The 25628-nt window shown below is 41.0% G+C and overlaps 2 protein-coding genes across 2 annotated transcripts in view; both read left to right on the forward strand.

The window, feature by feature from the left end:
* LOC121300142 (acidic mammalian chitinase-like) overlaps positions 1-7101 on the forward strand; it is a 7607-nt gene extending 506 nt beyond the window's left edge. Inside the window, exons 3-11 of the mRNA XM_041228579.1 lie at positions 347-548; positions 1653-1709; positions 2943-3108; positions 3375-3499; positions 4338-4461; positions 4670-4855; positions 5338-5454; positions 5734-5875; positions 6824-7101. Coding sequence (XP_041084513.1) covers positions 347-548; positions 1653-1709; positions 2943-3108; positions 3375-3499; positions 4338-4461; positions 4670-4855; positions 5338-5454; positions 5734-5875; positions 6824-7101 — 1397 coding nt within the window. The remainder of the gene's footprint in view (positions 1-346; positions 549-1652; positions 1710-2942; positions 3109-3374; positions 3500-4337; positions 4462-4669; positions 4856-5337; positions 5455-5733; positions 5876-6823) is intronic.
* Positions 7102-12552: 5451 nt separating this feature from the next.
* LOC121300227 (nuclear ubiquitous casein and cyclin-dependent kinase substrate 1-like) lies at positions 12553-24046 on the forward strand. Its single transcript, XM_041228725.1, has 8 exons — positions 12553-12840; positions 18697-18746; positions 18952-19057; positions 19670-19719; positions 20561-20713; positions 21206-21361; positions 21780-21929; positions 22404-24046. Exons 1-8 carry the CDS (start codon positions 12824-12826, stop codon positions 22646-22648), a joined length of 927 nt encoding a protein of 308 aa, XP_041084659.1. The 5' UTR covers positions 12553-12823; the 3' UTR covers positions 22649-24046.
* Positions 24047-25628: the final 1582 nt, after the last annotated feature.

Raw genomic sequence — 25628 nt, forward strand, 5'->3', positions numbered from 1 at the left:
AGCTTTTCAAAGAGAAAACACAAACCTTTTTTTTTTTTTGCCATTTCCATAGAACATCATTCCGTCGCTCCAGTATCACCCGCGCTGGATATTTTCCTGCAATATATTTTCCAACAGGATATTTTTATTCACTTGTATTGATCAGCTGGCAAATAATGCCAACCTCTTTCCACACATCCTCTCAAGACAGGAGAGCAGACAGACGGATACCACAAAAACCGCTGTATAAGCCACACCAGTGTACAAGTAGTCCCCACCACCCCCCCTTAGACTTAACAAAGGTTTTTACCGTAATTCCACGCTTCTTCTAAACCCTAAGCTTGCTGTGTTATTTCTTTCTCTTCAGGATCTTCCTACATTCTGTCTTGCTACTTCACCAACTGGGCGCAGTACAGACCCCCGCCCACAGTGTACATGCCTCAGAACATCGACCCCTGTCTGTGCACACACCTGCTTTACGCCTTCGCCACCATGAAGAACAACCAGATCACCACCTTCGAATGGAACGACATCACCCTGTATGGCGAGTTCAACGCCCTCAAGAACCAGTAAGTAGCCACATCGGCCACACAGTGAGTCATTCGTGGTGGTATCTAGATTTTATGCCTCCAGAGAATGATCTAGAGCACTTTGATTGGCCGGGAAAGACTGTTCTTAATCCGAGGGGTTTTGTTTTGTCCATTAAATGTTTTGCAAGGAGGTAGCAGTTTTTCAAGTGGGTAAAATCTGAGTTGAGTACAGGGTAGAAAAAGCAATGTAATTACATTGCAATAACTATCAATGACTCCAGCTCTTACATGGTAAATATTGTGTAATAACATAGAAATGGGCTTGTGAACAACATTATGTTACCAGATTTAGTTACATGGCGCATCCTATTTCCACGTGATTGCGCACTTATTCCATCAGTAGTTTGTAAGTAAGAGCCGGAAATGTTGGTCATTACCTTGTTATTACCATGTTTTACATTGTTATGTTAGCATATAATCTACTCGTTTTTTTTTTTTTTTACAAGCAAGGGAGATTGAAATAAACCAAATGCTTCTTCTAATTGCAGTTATTACCTGATGCACATTTTGGTCTTCATTGTTTAAAGATCCTGTTTTGTTTAAATTAAAATGCAGTTGTTCTGCTTTATGCTTGAATCTGATTTTAACCAAATCTCAGCCAATGCTGTCATCCTGCCCTTCGGAAAGCCTGTTTATATAAAACTGTTGAGTTATCAAAGGACAACAGGACCTGGAACCCCTATGGGGGAAAAAATGAATTTCTGTATTTGTTTGTATTGCAATATATATAGCAATACATTGTAATTATTCTTCTACATGGAAAAGAATAGGGAAACGTAGCTAAGCAATATAGCAATATAGATAGAGAGCAAAGAACACAGAAGTATAACAGAAGATAAAAAGCTAGAGAAGTATAACAGAGATTCAGAGTTTCCATTCTAAAATGTGACACTAGAGGAGCCCTAACCCCAGAGACACTATACCGTTAATCTATAAAAAATAGAAAAAAACTTTCCTTGTGGTTGAATGGCTTTAGGTTTCGATATGCAAGTCAAACAGCTTGTCCACACTGTAGGCATTAGAAGACAGCGTGCTCCTTGATGACTTTAATCCAGCTGCCTTTCTGTTTATTGTGTCAATCAGGAACGGGAACCTGAAGACTCTTCTGTCTGTCGGTGGATGGAATTTTGGTTCTTCTGGGTGAGTCTTCTACTCCAGCCATATCACCATGGTAATATGGCAGGTCCCCAATCTCCATGGTAGCAAGGTTGGTCCTATATCACCATGATCACATGGCTGGACCGGGTCAGCACTGTGGTTACTATTATTATTATTATTATTATTATTATTATTATTATTATTATTATTATTATTATTCTTATTTAGCGGACACCTTTATCCAGTGACTTACAGAGACTAGGGTGTGTGAACTATGCATCAGCTGCAGAGGCACTTACAGCAATGTCTCACCTGAAAGACGGAGCACAAGGAGGTTAAGTGAATTAGCCAGGATTTGAACCGGGGACCTCCAGGTTGCAAGCCCTTTTATTCCACGAGACCACATAGCTTCGTTTTGGAGACATCCATGAAAACCTGAGATGTGTTATAAAAGTGCTGGAACACTCTTCCATCTGAACTTAAAATCTAACCAGATGGGTGATGGGTTTAGCTGATCCATCGTTAGGTTGAAACGAGTCGAATTGCATTCACTTGAAGACCAGCGAAGATCTGACTAAAGTCTTTAACTGGTCTTCACTTCAAAATTTTGGATCCATCATTTCCTTTGTTGTTTTCTCTCATAATTTGTTGGTTATTTTAGCTTTACTGCCTAAGATCCTTCCAATTATGTTTTTAACTTGGATCCCTACTCTCTATCGCTATCTCACTGATTCACTGGATTTAGTCGATGTATAAATCAGCACTCCCCTTGTTTATTTGCTCTGTAATCCGTTAGTTCTGTCCCCCATGAAGCTTAGACAGGATCACATTCTCCACTCCACCCTTCCCTTTATCAACACAATAGTCTCTTCCCTAATCCAATCTGTTCCTTCTGTACCCATTAGCCAGCCCATAACTATCCAGAACCAATCAATGAGAGAGCTAGCTGGTACGAGGATGATTGGCATTATATCTAAGTGGTCCTGCTTCCTTGTAAAACACAATTGTAGATAGCTGCTGCTGCTGGCACTATAAAGATAATATTGTACTTTTATAATCAATTCCAACAACTCTATGAATAAACACACCCAGCTGGTTTGTGAAGGACGCTGTTTGCATTATATTGTATGCATTTATGTATTTCTATGTGTAATCATGAATAGGCACTGTCCCATCAGAAACCCATGCATGTGCCCGCTGTTTGGTTTGGTTTTTGGAATGTAGGGTTATGTTCACTGTTGCATTCACAAAGCATCTTTCTTTGTTTCGTCACAGATTCAGTGCCATGGTGGCCACATCAGGGACCCGGAAGATCTTCATCGACTCTGTGATCGAATTCCTCAGGAAGTATGAGTTTGACGGTCTGGATATCGACTGGGAGTACCCTGCCAACAGGGGGAGCCCTCCCCAGGATCAGCAGCTCTTCTCTGTCCTCCTTGAGGTTGTCCACCAATGATATACACTCTAAATTGTCAAATACACTATACACACATTGGTGGGTTATGCTGGGAGGACCATGCCTTCAGTTCCGATGAGGAGCTCCAGAATTGTTTTTGTCTCCCTTGAAACATGGTGTTGGTATTATTCAGCACAGTATCAGACTGCGAGGATAACAGACATGTCCCACTGTATGTAAGATCTCGTAGGCGAACTGCAAGCAAACCACTCCACTGTATGTATCTGGTCTCAGTCTTTTCTCCTTTGCAGGAAATGCGTGCAGCCTTTGAGAACGAGGCCAAGCAGACCAGCAGGGCGAGGCTTCTGCTCTCCGCGGCTGTGTCTGCGGGCGTAGGAACCATCCAGTCCGCCTACGAGATCCCCACGGTCGGACAGTAAGTGTCTCCTTTCGGGCGTTCACTTTCCCGGACAGAGAAAACAAGCCATGCTGTTTATCAGTCTGTCTTCACTCCCCTTTCATTGACATCCATCAGATACATTTCATAGATACAAAAATGAGTTCTCTTAATTCACTGTTTAACACGGCCTCCGCTAAAAATGCACATTCTATAATTCAATTAACCACGACAGTGGAGAACATTTATGAGGGAGATTTATGTAGGACATACTGGGTATGTATGGCTGGATGATCTCAGTTTAGCTCTGGTCGGTTTCACACTGACATTTTCCATTTGAAAATAAGCCAGATGTCTCAACAATATATATTTATGACTTACCTGGAGGCAAAACAAGCAGCCGGCTGTTGTTCTTCCTTTCATTATATATTGCTGGACTCTGTCCAATTGTTGGTTCCCTTTTTGTCAGTGCTTATTGAAAGTTATTTGTTCAATGATACAAAATTCCAGGTTTTACCACAAACTTAATTAGCCACAGTGTATAGGTAACAATCTCAGGTATATCTTACTAAACTCCTTGTAAATCCAGGAGTGGATCAAACAGCTATGCAATGGGAATCTTATTTCCATCCCTGTAAAAAGTCACATGCTAGTCTGTAACACAATGACAATTCTGCACAATTGGCACTGGATCCCTTGGTTTGGATTGGTTGGGTTTGGAGACAGCTGCCCCTTCACCCTCTTAAGAGATGCCCAACAACTCCTTGAATACACAGAGCATGATTATATAGAGTTCCCAGATTATAGAGAAATGTCTCTGTGTTCCTGCCTGCGTCCAGGCTGCTCAATCATGGTGTGCTTGCTCTATCCCACACAGGGCTCTGGATATGATCAACGTCATGACCTATGACATGCACGGCTCCTGGGAGCCCTTCACCGGAGAGAACAGCCCTCTCTACAAGAGCCCAGCTGACCAGGGCGGAGACGTTTACTTCAGCATTGTGAGTTCCTCTTCTTAATGCTGGGGGGAGAGGTTTGCTTTCATTAAGCAAGCTTTGTAGCGCTTAATGAAAGAAGCATGGTCAGTGGTGAACGACATGTGCTTGGGGTAGAAAGTCACGCTCCATGGTCAATGGTGAACAACATGTGCTTGGGGTTGAAAGTCACCCTCCAATTAGGTCAAATTGTGTAAAACGTTGCCCTTCACAGAACTATGCATTGAACTACTGGAAAGACAACGGTGCCCCGGCCGAGAAGCTGCTGATTGGCTTCCCTGCCTACGGGCAGACCTTCACCCTGAGGAACCCTTCCGATAACGGGGTGGGCGCCCCCATCTCTGGCCCTGGCCCTGCTGGAAAATACACCCAGGAAGCCGGCTCCTTGGCATACTTTGAGGTTAGTACGCCATTGATGCTGGATTTCAACGATTTTGTAAAACAAAGAAGCAACAAACGATTATCTAGTTATCAAGAGAGCGTCTGCAAAATGTGTAAGGGATTATCTACAAACTACCAGGATAAAAGAAAGGGATAGTAACTGTCCAGGTTTTACAGTTGTATTATTATCTTCTATTATGCTATTGACATTAGCACTCGCTGTTTATATGCCCCTCGCATATGGAAAAGTGGCACCCCTTAAAAGAGCATTTTGGGTGATGTCACTAGGTCCTACCCCTACCACTGGAAACTACATTTCTGAAACACAGGAGGCCACTTATGGTCATGCATTATTATTTGATACCTGGAGAATGGGCATCTTATTTGAACTTCCCTGGCAAAGCAGTCACTTAATAAAGGAACTAGATAAATAGATCCTGGTGAGTCTGTTACTCAAGAGTTCTTTGTTCCCCCTCGGCCCCCCACCCCCCACCCTGGTAGATCTGTGACTTTTTGGAAGGAGCGACAGTCGTGTGGAACGCGCCCCAGGATGTCCCTTACGCTTACAAAGGAACGGAATGGGTCGGCTACGACAACCAAAAGAGCTTTGAGATCAAGGTAGGAGAGCTACACACAGGCCCAGCAGTGGACAGATTAACTCATCCGGGATCGGAACGCAGAGAGAGCTCGCCTATCAAAACCTATACCGTTGCTCTAGGCCCTGTCCCACTGTTTTTGAAAATAAGTTTATCATTTAAAAAAGACATGCGTTTTAAATGCATTTGTAAATGTTTATAACTTCCTAGTGCTGTAGTTCTTTATTGATGCACTTCAAATCTTGATTGCAATGCCTACAAGGTGTTTAATTGCTTTATATGTGTTCTTGTGTTCATGTAGGTTCAGTGGCTGATGCAGAACAAGTTTGGAGGAGCTATGGTGTGGACCATCGACACTGATGACTTCAGTGGAAACTTCTGCCATCAGGGCAAATACCCGCTGATCAGCGTGCTGCACAAAGCCTTCGGGCTGGACCAAGCAAGTAAGTGAACCCACTGCTTGAGTGGTTCTGTACACATGGGAACGGTAGACATTTGTACAATGGCCCCACAGTGGTAACACATTTTGGCATGTGAAGAATTGCATCACAGTAGTGGGCAATGGTAATTCACTGCAGTCACTGTACTGCATCACTACCATTGTGCAAAGTTTGTTCCAAACCTATCGTGTTGCATTACAAGCGATTAACATTCTGCAGAGAAACCAGCTGTCCTGAGAAATAACGTATGGATTTTGCTTTAGCACATGTCCTAATGCTAGTGCACATTTCCCGAGTTCATATATTAGGCTACTTTTCTTAAGATCGTACAGAATCCTGTCCCAGTTGCAATGTGAGATATAAACACATCTGTCACAAATCAAGCACGCTGCAATGCAGAAGCATGCCTGAGTTGTTTTGTAAATAGTCTTGTAAGTTTTTAAAACGATGCAAATTGCATATCAATATCTTGATAAGCCTGGCTCATTATGAAAGCACTGGGCTCTTACAGTGTGTTCTTTCCATGACACTATCCGCTTTAGCAACCTTGATAACGATGACCTGTACAGTGCAGGACATTTGTACTAGCATGTATTAGTCCAGCCATTTGGACTGTTAATGCTCAGCTAGTTGAGTTTCTGAGCAAGCGATCTGATACGTTGTTCAGACAGCAGAGTCTGTTATCATAAGAGACTAGTATCAGACAGGTTTGGACCAGATTTACTATGCTTAGGTGCAAAGTTAGCTTCTTTTTTTCTGAAGTAGGATGACAGGGATTGAAAAAAGGCTGTTCATACAGATCCTGCTCATTGACGTTTTTTCATTTACACTGTTCTACATTTTAAAACAGCATGGTACCATTATGCACACAGTGAATGAAGGATATATTGAGCAATAAATTAATAAAATCTATCATATAATTGTTTTTTTTTTTTTTTTTGTTTTTTTAAGGCTGCAAACCCCCTGCAACTCCCCTGCCCCCAATTAAGGGCCAAACAACCACAGGAGGAAGCCCTGTGGGCACCACTGCTGGGTCTGGAGGAGGCAGCCCCAGTGGAGGCACTGGTGGGGGAGACACCAGCTTCTGTGTGGGCAAAAGCAGCGGATTGTACCCTGACCCCACCAACAAGAACGACTTCTACCAGTGCAACAACGGCAATACCTACTTCCAGCACTGCGCTCAGGGGCTGGTCTTTGACACCAGCTGCTCCTGCTGCAGCTGGGCTTAGACCGACAGGCCGTCAGCAGCAAAGAAAACAGATAGATTGGGGTGTGTTTGAGCAATGTGCTGACTAAAGCAACTTTGGCTTCTAAGAAAAAAAAAACAAGTTGTGTTTTTGTGAGCCCTCCTCAATGACAGTAAAATCAGAAAGTTTCAAAAGAGTTTAGCACATAGCTTAAACAATAACTTTGATCTAGCTAGATTAGTGAGCCTTCCATTGGTTCAGAGTGGAAAATGCTAAATATTTCACAAGGGGTAAAGTCTGGAGTTAATTATAGGCTTTCTTCATGCCTGAGATATTTGGACTTATTCCACTGTGAGTCATTGTGTATTCTGTTTATCCCACATGTATGAAGCATCTGGTTTGTTGGTGTTGCCCTTTGGCTAGCAAAGGGAACTGTATTTGCAGATGGGTCACAGCTGTATTGGAAAGAAATGACAACTTCACTATATAGATATACCAGTGCTGCACTGCACAGACAATAGCATGGCTGTAAAAAAGGTGCTCTCATTTTCCATCAGTTGTGGGATAAAGGGGGGAACTCATCAGCTGCTGTACGAATCAAATTGAGGCAAATAAACTGATTTTAAAAAGCAAATCGTTTCTTTGCAGTTATTCACAGCTTCTTTTTTTTTTTAAGTACAAATAAAACACGCACAGAATACAGGAGCATCAAAGGTAAGCAATATCATCTTAAAGGGGTCGCAAATTTTGCCACATTTCCGAAACAGATTTTCTAAATGCAGGAAGTAGTTGCTGCTGAATTGAAATATGGTCTTACTGGTAAAACAAAATGATAGGTACATATTTGAAATGGTTGTTACCTTATGGGCCAGAAGAAGCAGGGGTACGTCTGTTTGGCTATAATTCTTCAATTCTGCATACAGGGGAATGAACACTAACTGTACACCCAGCCAGGTATGTTTTTAGGTAAATGACAGTTATGTAGCAAACAGGTGGGTAATTATGATTGACTGTGTGAACAGAAATCTACCCTGTGACTGCATTGTGATTCAGTACTACAGTACATACATGTAGTTCACCACTCGTGTGACAAATCAAATACTGCACTCAGCAAAGCCTGACATGAGGCACTAGCTAATGAATGTGTGAATCCAGGACCACTTTATGAGCTGTGAAGCTATTGCATTTCAACACAGCGTCCTCAAAACAAGAAAGGCCTGCACCACTGAACACCCAAATGGCTGTCGTTCGGTGGTATTTATGAGAGGGAGAGTCCATGTTAACAGCTGTCTTGTGAATGGAAACGATTCTGTGCTCGGTACTTCAGCCACGGCACACACAGAGCTCTGTGATAACCTGAGAACACTCGCTGGCTGGCTGACTGTAGGTACGCAAGATTAAGAGATTGGAGGAGGACGCTTGGTTAATTCGACTTATCTCACACCATCCTAAAGAGCTTTGGTAAAGGCGTCTGAAAAATGCATAAATAATAAAGAAAATGTACTATTCCACACATTTTATTTTCCCTGCAGTAAATCAAAACTATGGCACCACCATACCCATAATAAAATGTAGCGTTTTCCTCACAGCTCATTCCATTAAAAGGATTCTTTATACTGTTTACATGTAGTTCCCTATCGCTTTAACACACTGTTATGTTTGTTGCAAACAGGAGTTTTTTTCTCCTTATGTTTTTCATTGCTAAGTTTAAAAAAAAAATAGCTACAGTTTTCTTTTTCACACAGAATTTCCTAATTTTCTTTAGCCAAGCCAAGCCAAGCTTAGTTTTTTTTTTTTTTTTTTACCACAGTGGCTGTTCCTTAAATGCTCAGCTGTAAATTGCTGGAAACTGGGGTTCAGTAAATGGGAAATCTCTACTGCTGTAGTGGGTCGTTGTTGCTGGAATAATTATTAAGAATTACAACCTTGTCTACAGAAATTCCTGGGACCAGAATCACCTGCTGTGTTTGTGTGGTAAATGCAGCTTATACATGGTATTCAGCGGTCCAGTCCTCAAGCCATTCTTCCTTGCACACTAAGGCCCTCTACTGGATAATAAAATAATGCAACCTTTTTCTTTACCCACTTGCAACTCCCTCCCTTTAGGGAAATTATCTTTAATTTGGTGGACGCCTTCCATTCTGAAAAAATACATCAATAAAGGTTGTTCGAAGTTAAGATTACATTATTGTATATAGCGTTCTCTTTCTGTCCATCCCAGGACCTTGTTCCAATAACTGAAGACCTGGGTTCAATTAATCAATAAAGAGCTGGTTGGAACCAGGCTCACAGCTTCTCAAGTCAATAAGTACATGATTGAAGGTGTTAGGCTGGAATGGATTGAAAGGCCCGTACGGGACAAGACAATTAATGGCAGAGACACAAACAACAGCACCCTCAGGTGGTCATAGTGGGTAACTACCACTCTTGAAAATACAAAACTCCTAAGTCTTAACTCAAATGAGATTAGGAGGATGGTACTGACAACAAATTATGATAAATTACTAGTGTCACTAAATATTGTTTATCACTTGAGTAATAAATTGGGGAGGGTTTCTGGAAATGGAAAAAAATATATATTATATATATTTTAGCTCTAATCAGAATTTTTCAATAGCTGGAAAACGTGGGGAAATAAACTTTGTGTAATTTCAGATTACTGAGGCTTTGCAATATTGCCAGGTATTACAAGAAGTGTGAAATACATTCATAATGAATTGCTTTTCTCATAAAGCAGAAATGTAAGCACATCGCCCTACAATATGAATTGTTATATCATTTCCACATCAGGAACCTCTGTATGCAACTGCATGTCTAATGTCTTCCCATAGTGCTTTACTGTCCATCCGTCACCACCCGCGAATTCCATTATCAGCTGCACAATGCTTTATCTCCATCGTATACTATGATGGTCATTCAGCTCTCTCTCTCTGCATTGAATGACCACAAGCTATTTCCGTCGCGGACTCGCTACAGACCCTTCTTTATCACACTGCTGCACGGTGTCACTGTAAACGTGACCAGTGACCTTTGACCTTTACATACCGGGGAGCAGCCGTCATTATGGAAAGGCAATTAGAGAAGCGAGGAAGACATGGACCAGATGTTACCAAGAGAAGATGAAAACCAGAAAGCCTTTGAACTAGGTCTGTGTGTATATGCTAGTGCTATAGTACCACATACTGAACAATAGTGTTGACAGCTTAGATAACCTACGAGCACATGTTTGTTAATATAGTTTATTTTGCTATTTCAAGGGGGACTTGTCAGTATAAGAATGTTTTTCTTTTATATCATTGCAAGTTACATCTGCGCTGTGAGATATGCTTTTACCATACTTTACCCTGAATTATGCTGTTTTAAGAACGTTTACCATACTCAGCCATAATTAACCATGCTTGCCTGTGCTGTGCTGTATTGTGCTTCAACAAAGACTTGCTACACATTTATTTTCTTTTACCTTGAAATTACCTTAGGGTTCTTCGAGTACTGACAGGACTTTAAAGTATCATTTACTGGAACATGTGCAAAACACATTCTTCTGTCCTGTTCTCACGTAATACTCTGTAAAAAGAGTTCCTTTTTTTTTAATTAGTCAACTTCGTTTCACACTCTTCAGCGTGACAAAAGTAATTCAGAACTGAAAGGGTTAACTAATGTTTTCTTCTTGTTCAGTTCATTATCTGTTTCAGTCATCCTGGTGAGTTCTTTAAAATGAGAAGTTAAAAGCACCCCTGTCTTCTGCAGAGCTCTCAGACAAGTACAGCTGATATAGAGTGTAACCATGAACCTGGCCCCCTGGAACGCTCTGCCCCCAGTGTTGCAGGGGGGACAGATTAATGGATACATATTGGTGTACCAGCAGTACCTAGAGAGGCATGTTTGAGACCCCTGTGGATTTAAAAAGTATATGATCACTGAAGCTGAAAAGAATAAACCAAGTGAATCTATACAAGAGGAACTGAACTGGAATATTTCCTTGTGCTTTTAAATGGTTCCTTGAGATAGCAGTGGGCAGGCAGTACGCACACAGCAACACTCACAGACAGAACAGCAATAGCACCCTGTGATCCCCAGCTCTCAACACAGTATATAGTATTACTCATACTTTATCATTTTCCACTGACTGTTTCCAGCCGAGTAGGTGAGACTCACAACTTGCCAAAAGGTGATTGCCATGAATAAAACAAACAAAAGGAAAACTGGTCTCGCTTTCTGCAGAAACAGGCAACCTAACCAGAAGGATCCAACTGAGCTCAGGAGTTTCGCTATTGTCATGCAAAAAAAAATCTTAAGTTGAAGCAGAAACAAACTCTTGGCAGAAGGGCTTTCAGCGAGGCTTAGAGACATGTGGACTGCGAGGCAGGCTCGGAAAAAGGCACACAGGCAACCAACTGAAGCAACACTCACACCCTATCCTGATGCACTTGCCAGCTTTAGAGAGCTGGCTGTGATGGCTCTACTAGTCTAGCACCTTTCCCTAGACTGCAGATGAATAACTTTCCAGTAGTGATAGAGCCCTCAGCAAAGAGACCACATGGACAGGAATCACCGACCCATGTTGGATTCCTAGGGCATTACAAAGCAAGGTTTGCCTGGACTTTTAACACAGGCAATGCAACTGGACACAAACTATGACACAGTTGTTCCTGTTAACTGGATAAGACACAGACTAAATGAAGATGAAGTAATGGTGCACGGGATGAAGCAATGATGCAGCTCCTGTGGTTTCCTGTCAGATGCGCAAACATATACGTCTTGAATCTGGCACTGCACTGGTTCATCACATTGGGTTATTGAAGCAGTGCTCCAGCTTGGTTTTCTAAAAAGATAAAAAAAAAAAAAAGTCAATTACAGCATCCCTCTCAGACGAGGGCGGGGGTAAACCAATTAAAATCCCCAGTAACCGAAGTTTGAAGACTAGATACGGCACATAAATAGAACCTAAACGCACACTGGTTTTCTGTGGAGGGCTTAGATTTGAGATCTCTCTCTCTCTCTCGCTATATTATATATATATATATATATATATATATAATCTGTGATTTTGTTTAAACTTGCAAGAATTGTGGCTACATCCTACAAAACTTAGCAACTCGTCCCCTCATCTTAGAAACGACGAGCTGCTTCACCTTGCTTTAAAACAAAGTTGCGCCGGTGGAATGTGGTGTAAAGCTTACATTTCCAGTCAGGTCTGCACCAGACCCCCCTGTGAACGTGTTTAATTTCGCATTAATTTTGAACAGCATCTAAACTGCAACAGCTAACCCAGCAAGGGCCTCTTTCTGAGCTCTACGAGAGCGCGACCTCAACCAAGCCGTGCGGGGGGGAGGGTAGAGGCGAGTCTGACTAGCAGCGAGGCCCGCCAGTCACCCGCTGAATGATGATTCAAACTGACCAATCGCGGCTCGCTTTGTGGAGTGTGGTCCAGTCAGCGGCGAGCTTAGGCGGCCCTTTCGACAATTCCCCGCCCATTCCCCTGTAGGGTTAGGTTGCGCGGGAGCAGCAGTTTCAGTTTGTTTTATTCACCATTTTGTGAAGCTGAAGGGAAAATTCAAATAAAATCTCCTTTAAAAAAAAAAAAAAACATTTATTTTTTTTGTTTTAAAAGTAACCTGGCATCTGCCTACTCTGTTGCATATCGTTTTGTTTTGTTTGTTTTTTTGCCTGACGCGCCGAGAGAGGTTTATTTTTTATTTCTTGTAGATTTTTTTTTTTTTTTTTTTTTGGTATATTTTTTTAACCTCTACAGCGTTTCTGCAGAATGTCAAGACCAGTGAGGTACGTTTGCTTCATGTGTTTTTACGTAACGTGTGAATTGTGTGCTAAAAGGCGAAACGTGCCTGTTTGAAGCTGTGTTTATGTGCATCCTCCGTATCTAAATAGGATATATTTAAAGTTAGCATGCACGATTCTGCACCGTGCATCATTTTCATTGCAAACAGACCCATGCAGCGTTGTGTAATCCTTTGCGCGCGTTTTTTATTTTTTTGCTGTATTTCTGGGTACGGTTCGTGTATCCCTCGCTCACTCTTGTGTGCATATTTAAATCGGGTGCTGAAATAAAAATGGCTTGTTTATTTCCCCCCCATGGCTACCGAAACGAGCAGTATGGCTACCCATTCATCAGAGTCGAGCACCAAAAGGGTAAAAAAAAAAAAAAGCCTCGGACTCGTTGTTCTTATATCTGTTTCGTATGAAGTGAAACTCGCACAGCACGATGCGTTTTTAATTGCAGCAGCTCTTCGCTTTGCTATTTTAACACGGACATGATAAAGTTTAAAAAAAACAAGGTAACCTGCAAGAAAAAAAAAAAAAAACGTGTTTGATTTAATTGTGGTCGCAGTGAATTAAGCCGAGGTATTTCGGTGTGATGTCACGGAGGGGGTGGGGGTCGCAAAAGCACCACACCTCCTCGGCGCTTTGGTTTCAAAGTCATGCTTGCCTTTTCCCTCTGCAAAAAGGCCAAAATAAAGCAAACGTGTATTTTTTTTTTTTCAACAGTTTTTAAGCTAATGATTGAAGTGTTTATTAAAATATTATAATAAGTACTCCTATCTCTGTGACATAGTCCCAGGTATGTCTGGTCTTTTTCATTGTGGTTTACACAGATCCGTGCTATCCATTGTGCTTAGCTGCAGTACAGTGTATTCCCACCCCCACCAACAAACTGCCTAATTGTACTGCTCGAGCTAGACCTGGAGGTGTTCAAGACATACCTCTGTTTAAACCTTATAAAATACCCCCCCCCCCCCCCCCCCCCCCCCCACCCCACACACCCCACACACACACACACACACACACACACACACACACACACACCACACCACACACACACACACACACACACACACACAAACTCATGCACGTCGAACTCTCTCTCACTGAAACGGTAAGAAATATCTTAATTTTTTAATAGATTGCAGCTCCAACACCCTTTTTATTGAAATCAGTCTTACAGTGTATGAATCCCTTAAAATAAATAAAATAAAAATAATAATGTAAATAGGGGTCATTACTGGCCATTAACATTGACTATTATTTTTTAATAAAAAATGTATCTCAGAAAAGTAATTTGCAGTGGCCTGGGCGCATTCAGATGCCCATGTACCTAGTTTTTACGTGTTGCATATGTTAGATGTTTTTATTTTGGATTGCAGAGTTTTATGACATTGCCACGAAAATGGTGGAGCAGCTGTGATTTTTTTCATATTGAATTAAAAAAAATAATAATAATAATTTTACATTTCATGTTCCTCGTGTACATCTTACACGTTTGAGGCGGTGCCACACAAGTGCCTTCCCAGGCACACCAGCGATGATACGGTTTTGTGTTCAGCTTGGCACATGTGCTTCAGTCTTGGCAGTTCATACCATTGTAATCAATTAGTGCTGTGAAGACTGACTCAGTCTTCTTTTAATAAATAGAAAATGGCCCGCCCTTTACTAATTTTCAGTCGGGCATGGCCTCTGCTCATGTAATGCCAAAGTAATTCTCCCCACATTTTCGTACGCAGTTTGTTTATTACCAGTTTTCCAGGGTTGGTAATACAAATGTTAATTAAAAGTAAACTCCCATGCAGTATAAATAAACATGTAACATGCCTCATAGAGGAATGGAAATCAAGCTACATTGATGCATTTGTTTCTTGTGTGTTTAAAAAAAAAAAAAAAAAAAAACATGGCATTTACAAGTGACTGGTAGAATCGTTTTTGGTCTACGTGCAACATACAATTTCAGTGCTAATCACAATCTGCAAATCTCATGCAGACCAACTTTTCAGCTAGTTTCTATTTGAGCATGTATCATATCAATTGATCTGTGGCTCTCCACACACTATCAAACCTCCTTTCAGCTTAACTTGCCTGGCATGACATGGAACTGGCCTGAATTAATTGCCTGTGCAGCGGTGAACCTACATTTGCACTGGACCTGGCTGCCATGCTGCATTTTAACTGCAATCTCTCTACAGGCATGTCAGTGGCAGGGTTTCCACGCTGTCGAATATGTTCTTCTGGTCTACAATGGAGTAATACATTCTTTCTAAAGTTTAGTAGTTTAACATAGCTGTTGTATTACACAGTGCGCTCTCCTCATGGCTTCAGATCTCACTCCCCCCTGCAGGACCTAGTCCTGGGTTTCAGGATTGCCTAGGTGTGTTATTAATATGACCTTGTGAACTCGGGCCCCTGAACTGGTCTCGCTTATCACAGCATGAATAACACCTGAATTTACTAATAGGAGTTGTTTGTACAGCGATAATAAAGGAATGATTTTATCTAACATCAAATCTGATCATTTAAATAATAGACTTGATTGGAGGTTTTGGGTGCAGGACTGAGTTTCAAACCCTGCCCTTTGCTTTAGAATTCCTTATTGTATTAATTGTGTGTTCCGGTTGAACCTGCATTGTGTATTTGTACTCCCTGTTATTGTGGGTTTCGTTTTTAATCCTATATATTTGAAAGCCAGCTACCTGGAATGCCAAAGCCTCGCGAAATACCCCAGTGCTTTTGAGGCTGATGTTTGGCATTTGAAAACCAAATTCTTCTTTTTTTTTTTTTTTCTCCTTCCCTGCTGAAGAGACTTTCTAACCCCACTCCCTGTTAGAATTGAAATCCAGCCCTGGGGTTGTGTGTGTTTTTTTTTCATTCCAGAGAACGCTGACTTTGCTTGGCTTGTGTGATTGCAGGGTGCCTTGTACTCGAACACAGTCATTAAGAAAAGCTGCCTCCTGCTATTCACAGTAATGTGCATAATGATTACACAGTTTATATTGGCGTTTATTTTTAACTCTGATACGATTAATAATAAGCTGCAACGTTTTGCACATATACCAAGATGGAAAAAACATCCTATTTGCGTGTTAAATTTGAAGTGGCTGTAGTATATTCTAGCAGTTGCAAAGGAAAATATTACAATCAGGACAGTATGGTGTTGTGAGTGACACCTGCTTGGAAGAGCTTGCTACCGACTGGCTGCACCAGCAGAGTTTAAACGTGCTACCGAATATCAGGAGGAGATCTAAGTTATTGGTAAAATAATCGGAGCAGCCGGGAAACAAAACAAGTTGTTTTAATAATAAACTCTCTCCTGTGACGCACTTAGTCTCTGGTCTTCCATAGATCTCATTAGTCAGTAATTGGAAAACATTCAAGGCAATGCATTTAAAATCCAGAAGGTTAGCATCCCACTGGTTACAGACAATAGAAAATAAATTGATTTAAAAAATAAATAAATAAAAAAAGCGTAGTGCAAGCTTGAATTCCACACTGGGAATTCTTCTTCATAGAGCATGGCGATGCAAACATGCATTAACGTTCTAGGACAGTTTCATGGATATCAACGATTTCGTTTTCATCAGATAACAACTCCATTAGATTTGCATGCTTTTAAGACCCCAACCCTGTAGTACCTCAGAGGGACTGCTAGGTGGTGCTGTGGTATTGGAAAGGACATTGTGGCAGATGATTGAGCGAGGCTTGGAAGAGGCTCTGGCTGTACCGTATTTATTTGGCTAGGAGCCCATTTTATAGAAGTAGCTGGTAACTCGAACCAGGATGTATAAAGGGGGGTGTCAGATTACACGGGGAGACATTTAAGAGGACACAGATATGTTTTGAACTCCTGTAAGTGGATAGTTTTAAAAAAATCAAGAAAAAAATCACAGTTCATCTATCTCTATCTGTATAATTTTTTTTTTTTCTTGGCAGTCTACCTTACCTAGAGCGACTTAAAATTGTTACAAAATATCACATTATAAAAAGTCACAGTTATAAGGTACGGTAAAATCAGTATAAAATAAGATCAAATTCCAATAAGATCGAAATAAGGAATACAGTAAGTTACATTTAACCCTTTGCGGACTGTGTGAATTCTACCATTTTGAGGGCCGACTGACATAACTTTAGAGCATGCATCGGACCAAATATCTACTTAAAGGTGTACCATATTATACAGTTCTAAAAAGCTGTTGCTCTGCAACTTTACTAAATTAATGATTTCTTAACGATCACGTATACCCACACTGACCTAGTTTGAATGAGACAAAAGTTTAAAAAGCCGCTTGGAAAAACAAATTTTTTTTGTAAACGTCCTCAAGTGCAATTTACAAACTTTTAAACCGATTGTAGTTCTGTTCTCTCCTTTATAGCGATTTTTCCCTCACTTTGCGCGTCATAGGGCTTAATTAAACTTAAAACATCTGGCTTTTTAGACAGCCCTTATCACTAAAATGAATAATACAGTTTTACTGTTAAGTTGCTCCTCTTATATCCCTTTCACACAGACTAGTTATGACTGCTGAGAATCAGCACTGATGCAGCATTTTGGTCTGTGTGAATTGCTTATAGCGTCACAGAGCCGTCCTGTTTTAGAGGTAGCTCGGAACAGTCTTAACTCCTGTGTGAAAGGCTGTGCCGGCACTGAAGCGCTGTAGTGGCTGTGGATTGAAAGTCACACCCCACATGACTGCATGTATACCTGAACGTGTTGGGTATTTTTGTCAGATACAATGGCTGAGCAAGAACGAGGTAGTAATAGGAGTCTGGAGTAGGTTAAGGAATCACAAATAGACGGGACGGTGCAGGATGCTGTAATTTATGGGGAATCGCTGTTGCTGTGCCAACGATCTGTTGACTGACAGGTTTGAAAGTTGTAAAATGATCCCTTTTGGTGTGCGAAAGGGTTATGACTGTATTATACCGGCATAGATTGGGCAATTTCGTGCTGTGTACATGGGTATTTTAAATAATTTTGAGGCAGCTCAGTAGCGGCATTTACGTGTGAAAGCGGCATAAGATTAATAGTATATGATGTCGTGCTTCCCTATTTTTCTAACCCCTAAAATATGTGAAAGCCCATATAATTGAAGTTGGTTCTATCGAATGTGCGTCTCTGCCTCTTACACCTGCCACTAAAAAAAGGTGCGAGCGTATTTACATTTTGGCTATGCTGGTACTTTGAGGTGATGTACAATGAATTTAGACTCCAAAATGAGAGCATTACTCTTAACATAGAAAGTCTATACCGTACCCTTGTAAACAAGTCCTATCAGGTTAGTAGTGTTTTCCATATTCCTTTTCTTGACTGGATTTCTGTAATGTCTTAACTTTTACAGCCTTCATTTATTGTTACATTGGAATGGAAATAAATGCATTTAAGAAAAGCCAGGCTTGAATTTTTTTTACAGCGACCCACCCTTCAAATCCAGCTGAAGGGGGAGCTACACCATGTTTAAATTGGAACACATTTCGGGAACATAGATTTTTGGACATGGTACATATAATGCTGGCAAGTAAGCTGACACATTTTTGTTAGGCTTAGCTAAACTAAACCATGGCTGTTACACAATGTTTGCCTGATCTGTACATGTTTAAAAGCAAGTTCTGTGTTTACAGGTATTTCAGACTTGGACTGTCAGTGTCCCAGTTCAAGCTGCATGGATACTCTGCTACTGCTGATTTAAAAAAAAAAAAAAAAAAAAAAAAAGTGTTTAAGTACCATTGCAGTGTCAGAAATAAGCTAGGTTTAATTCTACAGATATCTTTTCCCAGCCTGCCTTGTGAGCCGATTGCTGTAAAGAATTTGAAGGGATGTTAACAGTGTTGTCTCTTTCATTCCGGTTTCTCTTGCAGAAACAGGAAGGTGGTTGACTACTCGCAGTTCCAGGAATCTGACGATGCAGGTGAGATGTACCTTAGAATTCCGATTGAGCGATTTGAAGTAATGGTAACATTTGTTAGACAGACAGCGAACCTTGAGGGCAGTGGTCCCAGCTGTTCTAATCGGGAAGACCCGCAGAGATTTTAACTTTGTTTGTTGTTGCAAAGCTTGACTGCTTCTTTAGTTTTATATTGAGGACCTTTTTTTTTTTTTTTTGTTGTATTCAGATGAGGAGTACGAGAGAGGTTCTGCACCTCCAAGCAAGAAAATGCGCTCCTCTCCCCGTGAAGTGAAACTCAAGAAAAGGCCTGGGAAGAACTCTCAAGAAGACAGGTAAAGCAGGCGGAACATGCCTTGTTTCCCTCTGTCTTGTTTTACAACCTGCTGTTCCCCTGTCCCTGAATGCTACCATGGTAACCAAATCAGAGTTCTAGAACAGGGTTTCCCAATCCTGATCCTGGGGAACGCCTGTGTCTGGTTTTCATTCCAGCCGAGCTCTCAGTTACTTAACTAGACCCTTCATTGAACTGGTAATGTGCTTAATCAGACCAACTTTTTTTTTTTTTTTTTTTATTGTTTTCAGCTCTTAAACAGTTGCAGAGTTCAAGTTACTTGTAAAATGTTATAGCTGACTTGAACTTTTGCAGCTGTTTTAAGATCTGAAAACAATCACAAAGGTCTAATTAAGCAAACTATCAGTTCAGGTATGGGTCCAGTTAAGTTAATTGAGAGCTCAGTTGGAATGAAAACCAGTAGACACAGTGGGTCCCCAGGACCAGGGTTGGGAACCGCTGGTTTAGAGCATTGTTCTGTACCAGCAATTGACCTCCTTCGCAAAATTAGCTTAATTGTGGTCCCAGCAAGGTGAATATTGCATTAACATTGAGAATCGATGATTAGGGTGAGGTGCTCTGTGTCTAAAAAGCTTTCTTTCTTCTCCTTTAGTGATGACTCAGATGACAAAGTAACAAAGTCCAAAAAAGAAGAGTCGGCAGGTAAGCCCTCAGCGTTTGTGGTTTAAATGTTTTACACGCTTTAATGACCACAAACTTGTACCCAAAGCGTTTCACACAAAAAAAACTGTTTCTCAGAGACAAAACCAGCCTCATGTTCTGCTGGTGCAGAGCTACAGAAGGGGAATCTGAAATCGTACAGGCGAAGGTTCAGAACTACGAACTGTCTTGTATTATCCAGCCAAAAAGGGTTAATGAGCAAAAAATAAAGAACAACAGTCCACACACTACTCTGATTTCTCTCTGTGTTACACAGCGTTCCTAATGAGATGAGGGTCATGTTGCATCAAGCCCAACGATATTTAATGAGCTCTGAAACAGTCTCTCCCAGTCTGAGTCTTCACAATGAGCACTCCTGTGTGTTTGTTGCCCTGAAACATTACAACTTAGGTCTAAATATTTATTTCCAGTCTGCATAAAATGTCTCATAAAACACTGTTCGGACACAGTAAATTATATTTAATTTAAAAAAAAAAAAAAAAATCCATTTGCTTTTATATGTAGAAAAAATGGCATCCTCATATGAGAGCATCATGCATTTGTATCGTCCATATGTCCTCAATAAGTTTTACTTATTTCTTTTTTTATAATCTGTCCCGTATGTGAGGTCGTCATGCATGCAATGGTTAAATAGTGCTTTAGGTTCTGAGCAAAAAAACGTGGAAACCAATTTAGTCTCATTATTTTTACATTGTTTATTTATTGAATTTTGACAATTAAACTAAAATTGCACTGAAGAAAGCAAATGTATTTACTGGACTAATAGAGATTCATATTTTAAAGTTAAGCATGAGTTCTTTGTTTTACTTTATTCTCTACTCAGATGATTTCGGCAGCGAGGAAGACAATGATTTTGGGGAGGAAGAGGAGGGAGCCGATAGCGACTATGACAGCTCGAAAAAAGGGAAAAAGGGAAAGAAACCCAAACCTGAGAAGTCGCCCAAACAGATGCCGAAATCCCGGAAAAGGGCAGCAGGTAGGGAGACCACTGGAGCGGGTTAGGGGTCAGATGGGCGGTGCTGTGGGATATGCAATGCCTTTAGATCAGTGGGTCTCAAGTCATTGTTTCTTTACCTGCCACCCCTGTGGAAAGTTATTAGGGGGGTCTGCAGCCACTGCAAAAAGCTGCTATACATTGAATACATGGAACAAAAGAGATGTTTTCATATGCTTCATAGCATAACTGTATTAATTTATTTATGCTACTTTTTTTTTTAGTAAAGAATTTAAATATTAATATAAGGTTGCCAAATTCCAGTCCTAGTGGGCGTTTTCACTCACAGTTTAATAGGTGAAAAAGTAGTGGATTTCTTAGTGCCTGGATTGATGTTTAATTGGTTACTTTAGAACAGGGTTGGCTGAAAAACCTGGTGTGCAAGGGTAAGTTTCCCACACCCCAGAGGAAATGGAGCAGTCCTAATGTGTGTGTGTGTGTGTGTGTGTTTTCTGTGCTTTCTGTGCCCTGCAGAGGACAGCGATGACGAGAAGGAAGTGAACACGAAGGTGCGGCAGCAGCGCCAGGCAGCCTCGAAAGCCGTGTCAAAACAGAGAGAGATGCTGCTGGACGACGGAGGCAGCGAGGAGGAGGAAGAGAAGGAGGACGAGGAGGTGCTCTTCGAAGATAGTGAGTGACCGAGGGGTCCCCAGTCCACTCCGATTCGAACACAGTGAACAGGTTTCTCTTGGAAAGATCGGTCTCCCTGACAACCAGCTAATCAGACACTGCTGCAAGGCCAAAAATACATAGCATGTCAGGTGTTTCATCTGATGTATTAGTGTTGCTGTTATACAAGCATGAAACTCAGGAAGCTGTACTGGCTTTCTAGATACACCATCTAAAACTGCGCTCCTATCTACTGGTGGTCTTTCTGTTTTATGCAAGTGATTTTCGCATTGAATACGTCAGTGAGAACTATGAATTCAGTTTTTTTTAATATAGATCTAGTGTAAGTACCCCATGCTGAGAACAAAGAGACTGATTGAATATCCCTGGTGTGTGTGTGTGTGTGTGTGTCTGACACTCCCTTCTCTCTTGCCCACAGAGGAGTCAGGCAGCGATGAAGACTTCATGGTTGATGATGACGATGACAGCGATTACGGCCGCTCCCGGAAGAAGAGTAAGAAAGTGATCAGGAGGACCAGGCCCGAGAGGAAGGAAAAGAAGTCTCCCAAGCCCCGGCTAAAGGCTACTGGTGAGGCTGCGCAAGAATGCAGTTGCTCAGGAGGAAAAAAGTGTTTCTCATAAAAATGGTGTGGTGTTTGATAAATAGAGGGTTGTGGTTCGTGAACTCGATTTACTTTTTAAAATGTCACAGTGCTGTCTTGTTAAAAGGTGGCCCTTTTAAAACCTGTTTCGAGGTATAAGGCTCCGTAAAACCAATAAGCCAGCACTTGTCTTCTCAGAACAGCGCGGTTAAAGGGGAGCACTGTGCTCGATTGAAACAAGGTATCTGTTTCACAAAGCAAGCCATATGCTTAGCCGAACAGTCAAACTTCCACTGCAGACTTTTTTGATCCAGGCAAACACTTATATGTATTGCATATGGATTACTGACCTACAGGGACTAGGTTTAGATAATCCTTCCTCCTACACCACCACCGGTCCACACCAATTGCAATACAGCAGTTCCATTGTATGTAATTCTGCTTTCTCCATCTCCTTTCAGTGACTCCCAGCCCCATGAAAGGCAAGGGGAAGGGGCGGCCCAGCGCAGCCAAGGCGCAGGAGAAGTTCTCCCCCAAAGATGAAGAGGAGGATGAGGAAGAGCCAGAGAGCCCCCAGGAGGAGGAGGAAGACGAGGCGCCAGAGAAGAAACGCACTCCTCCCCCAAAGAAGACGGCCAAACCTGAGGAGGAGGAGGAAGAGGAGGATGAATTGTCAGAAGAGGAGGCCCCATCTGGGGAGGATTGAGTGCTGTTTGACACCATTTGGGGGGAGGGGGGGGGGTGTTATGTGTAGAAGTATAGAGGGTTTTTTTTGTTTGTTTGTTTTTTCCAAAATGGTCAGTTTGGCTCAAGGGGTTAGACAGTTTGTGTTTTGTTTTTTCCCTACTTTAACAGACCTTAGCAATGTTGTTGCCTAAGTTGGTACCCTGCTACCAGTAGTGGCTAGCTAGTTCACGGGTTTAATTGCTTGACTTGGCCTCTTGTATTTTTTGTTTGTTTCTGGCCTGATATCCTTGGCGTCACTGCTTTGCATGTTGGGAACCCACTTACTTGGTGTAGAGTTGTGTTTGCTAAGGAAGATCCCCAGGAATATCGTACAGCTGCATCCCAACTATGACTAAGGCCAGCTCTGTTGGGCAGCATAGCATTATCAGTGATAGTGGTACGCTTGTTGCCTGTATGTTGTGCCCCCCTCCCTTTGTAGTTCCATATGTTGCTCTTTGTTTTCCGTGCCAACTTGTGTAACCTGCTCAGTATATCCTCTTTATAAAGCTGTCACTTTTATAACACTATCTTCATCATGTTAACAGTAATGTTTCCTGTCCACATCGATTCCCGATCAAGCTGCACAAGAACACTCAGGTTACCAAGAAAAAACGAAAAACAAAGCTTTAATGAATCTACAACAAAAAAGGATGCTATTCAGTTATCGGTAAATCTTTACCTGGGAGCATAAACTATAGACCCAATTCCCTTAACTTCTTAGCTTGAGGTAAATATTGATTTCTATCCAAATAGTAAATCGATGATTAAAAAAAAAAAAAAAAAAAAAAAAAAGCCAATTTAAAAATGATAAACAACGTCTGTTTTATTTACTCAGATTAGTTGACTTGGGACTTATTTTTTTTTATTCCAATTCCTAAACTCCAGTTCCCATTCCCTTGTAATAAATTCCCACATTGCAAAGAACAGTATTCTGTTAAAATTGGCTTCTCGCAGTGGCAACAGATGTTAAGTCACTGTCCCTCAGTTTTTAAATTGGCTTCAAATTAAAGTAGCTGAACTATCGCAACAATTTTTGTCCTTTTAATGTTGTCGATTCCTGTGTTGGAATTGGAGTTTATGTAGTGCCTGTACTTTATTCAGCGTTCCATGTTTGGGGGGGGGGGGGGGGGGGGGGGGGGGGGGGTCATTTAGGCTCACTGCAGGCGCCCTTTGTGGCGCTTCCTATCTGACTGCTAGGTCTTACACCATTAATCAGTCGACCTGCTAAGACATAAGCTGGTCATGTTAACCTTGATCCAAACCCCTTCTCCTGTGTTTGTGCTTCGGAGCACCCTTCCATTCTCTGTCTCACATCTGTGTTTATCTGTGGCTAGTAGACATAGTTGTTCACTGCATATACAGTTTGTCTGAACAGTTTCTTCTTTAGGTTTTGCGACTCAATTATATTGCCTATATATATATATATATATAGATATATACATATATATTATATTATAGATATATAATATATAATTACACAATTAGGGAACACAAAATGTCCCTTGTGCAGAGTTTTCTTCTTCAGAGAAAGTCCAAAATTGATTTGTTTTTCTTTAAATACGTCTTTTTTTTTTTTTTTTAAATAAATAAAATATCTTGATTTTAAACAAAAAATGATCATATCTATCTCTTTTACTCAAATGTTAAAAAGGAAAGAGTACCAATGTGAAGTTCTGCTTTCTGCCGGGCACCTGTTCTCTAATCAAAGGGTTCCAGATCCGACATTAGATTCACATGAACTCGCATGTGTTGTTATTTTGGATGAACTTGTGTATTTGATTTTGTTAGGAATTCTGTGGCTGGAACACGTCCTGTGTACGTTAGTGCTCAGTGGTTTCCTTTGGCTATCGCTATTTTCTACAGTTGAAGAGTTGATTTCTAAAGATAAAGTTACAAGGTCACTGAATTGTAATTAACAGTAAAGTTTTGAGTTGTGTTGGTAGGAAGTAGGCTGGTTTCAGTCCCTCACAACTTGACATTTATTTTGTCCTCTGTCTTGTCCAGTATGGAGACTGTGTCGCTCTTTTGAGGGGTTCTCCCTCCTCCCCTTCCTTGTAGAGTTTGTGCTGAAACGGTCTGAATCACTTGATTTATTTCAGCTAATCTAACACTTACTATACTTTTATAATCCTACAGAAAATGATTCCTCTGTCAACGTCATAGTTGGTTTTTAAGGTAACTGAATCTGATTTTTGAAGAGAAACCCCTTAAATGGTTAATATTACTTAAATAGTTAATGGGTTTTTTTTGTTTTTTTCTGTATTGACGCAGCATTTGTTATTTGGAAGTCTATGTTTAATTTTCTTGCAGTGTGGTTTGTAAATAGTGTCAAAGCCTTTCCTCTTCAAGTTACATTGGCTAAAGCAATGTTAATTTTGCTCTACTTTGTACAAGCAAACACTTATCCATTAAATAAATGTTATTTTTTTCTTCCTTTACGGTAATATTGGGCACTAAAAAGGTTAACGTTGAAACATAGGCTGCTTGGAACAGCTCCGAGTGCTCTTAGTCGAGGTGTGCTCTTTGTGATAAAGACGTTAATCAGGATTGTAAGTTTGTTTCTGGTCCACTCGAGTGTGTGTCTGTGTTGTAAAAGCACCCTGCTTTTGAGGAGTTACAAGCCAGCGGGTGCCTGTGGCTGGAATCTTGTTTGTGTGCAGCTAATGCTGTTCAATAATACCGATGTACAATACAGTTTGTCTGTTCTGAACAGTTTATTGGAAGGGAATGGGGGAACTAAACGGTGTAAAACCATTTGGTTATTTTAAACTGTGTTTTGAAGGTACAGTCCCTCTGCTTCTAAATGAATGTGAATCATAGTACCCTAACGCCAGACGTGTCTCTGTATTCAAAATTATGTTAAACTGAACGTAGCTTTAAACTTTAGGGGGATTGCTCCTCTTATCCTGTGCTATTTGCACAGAATGAATGTGAATCAATTGCATTAATTTCCAGATTAG

Source organism: Polyodon spathula, chromosome 25 (genome assembly GCF_017654505.1).
Source record: "Polyodon spathula isolate WHYD16114869_AA chromosome 25, ASM1765450v1, whole genome shotgun sequence".
Classification (NCBI taxonomy): domain Eukaryota; kingdom Metazoa; phylum Chordata; class Actinopteri; order Acipenseriformes; family Polyodontidae; genus Polyodon; species Polyodon spathula.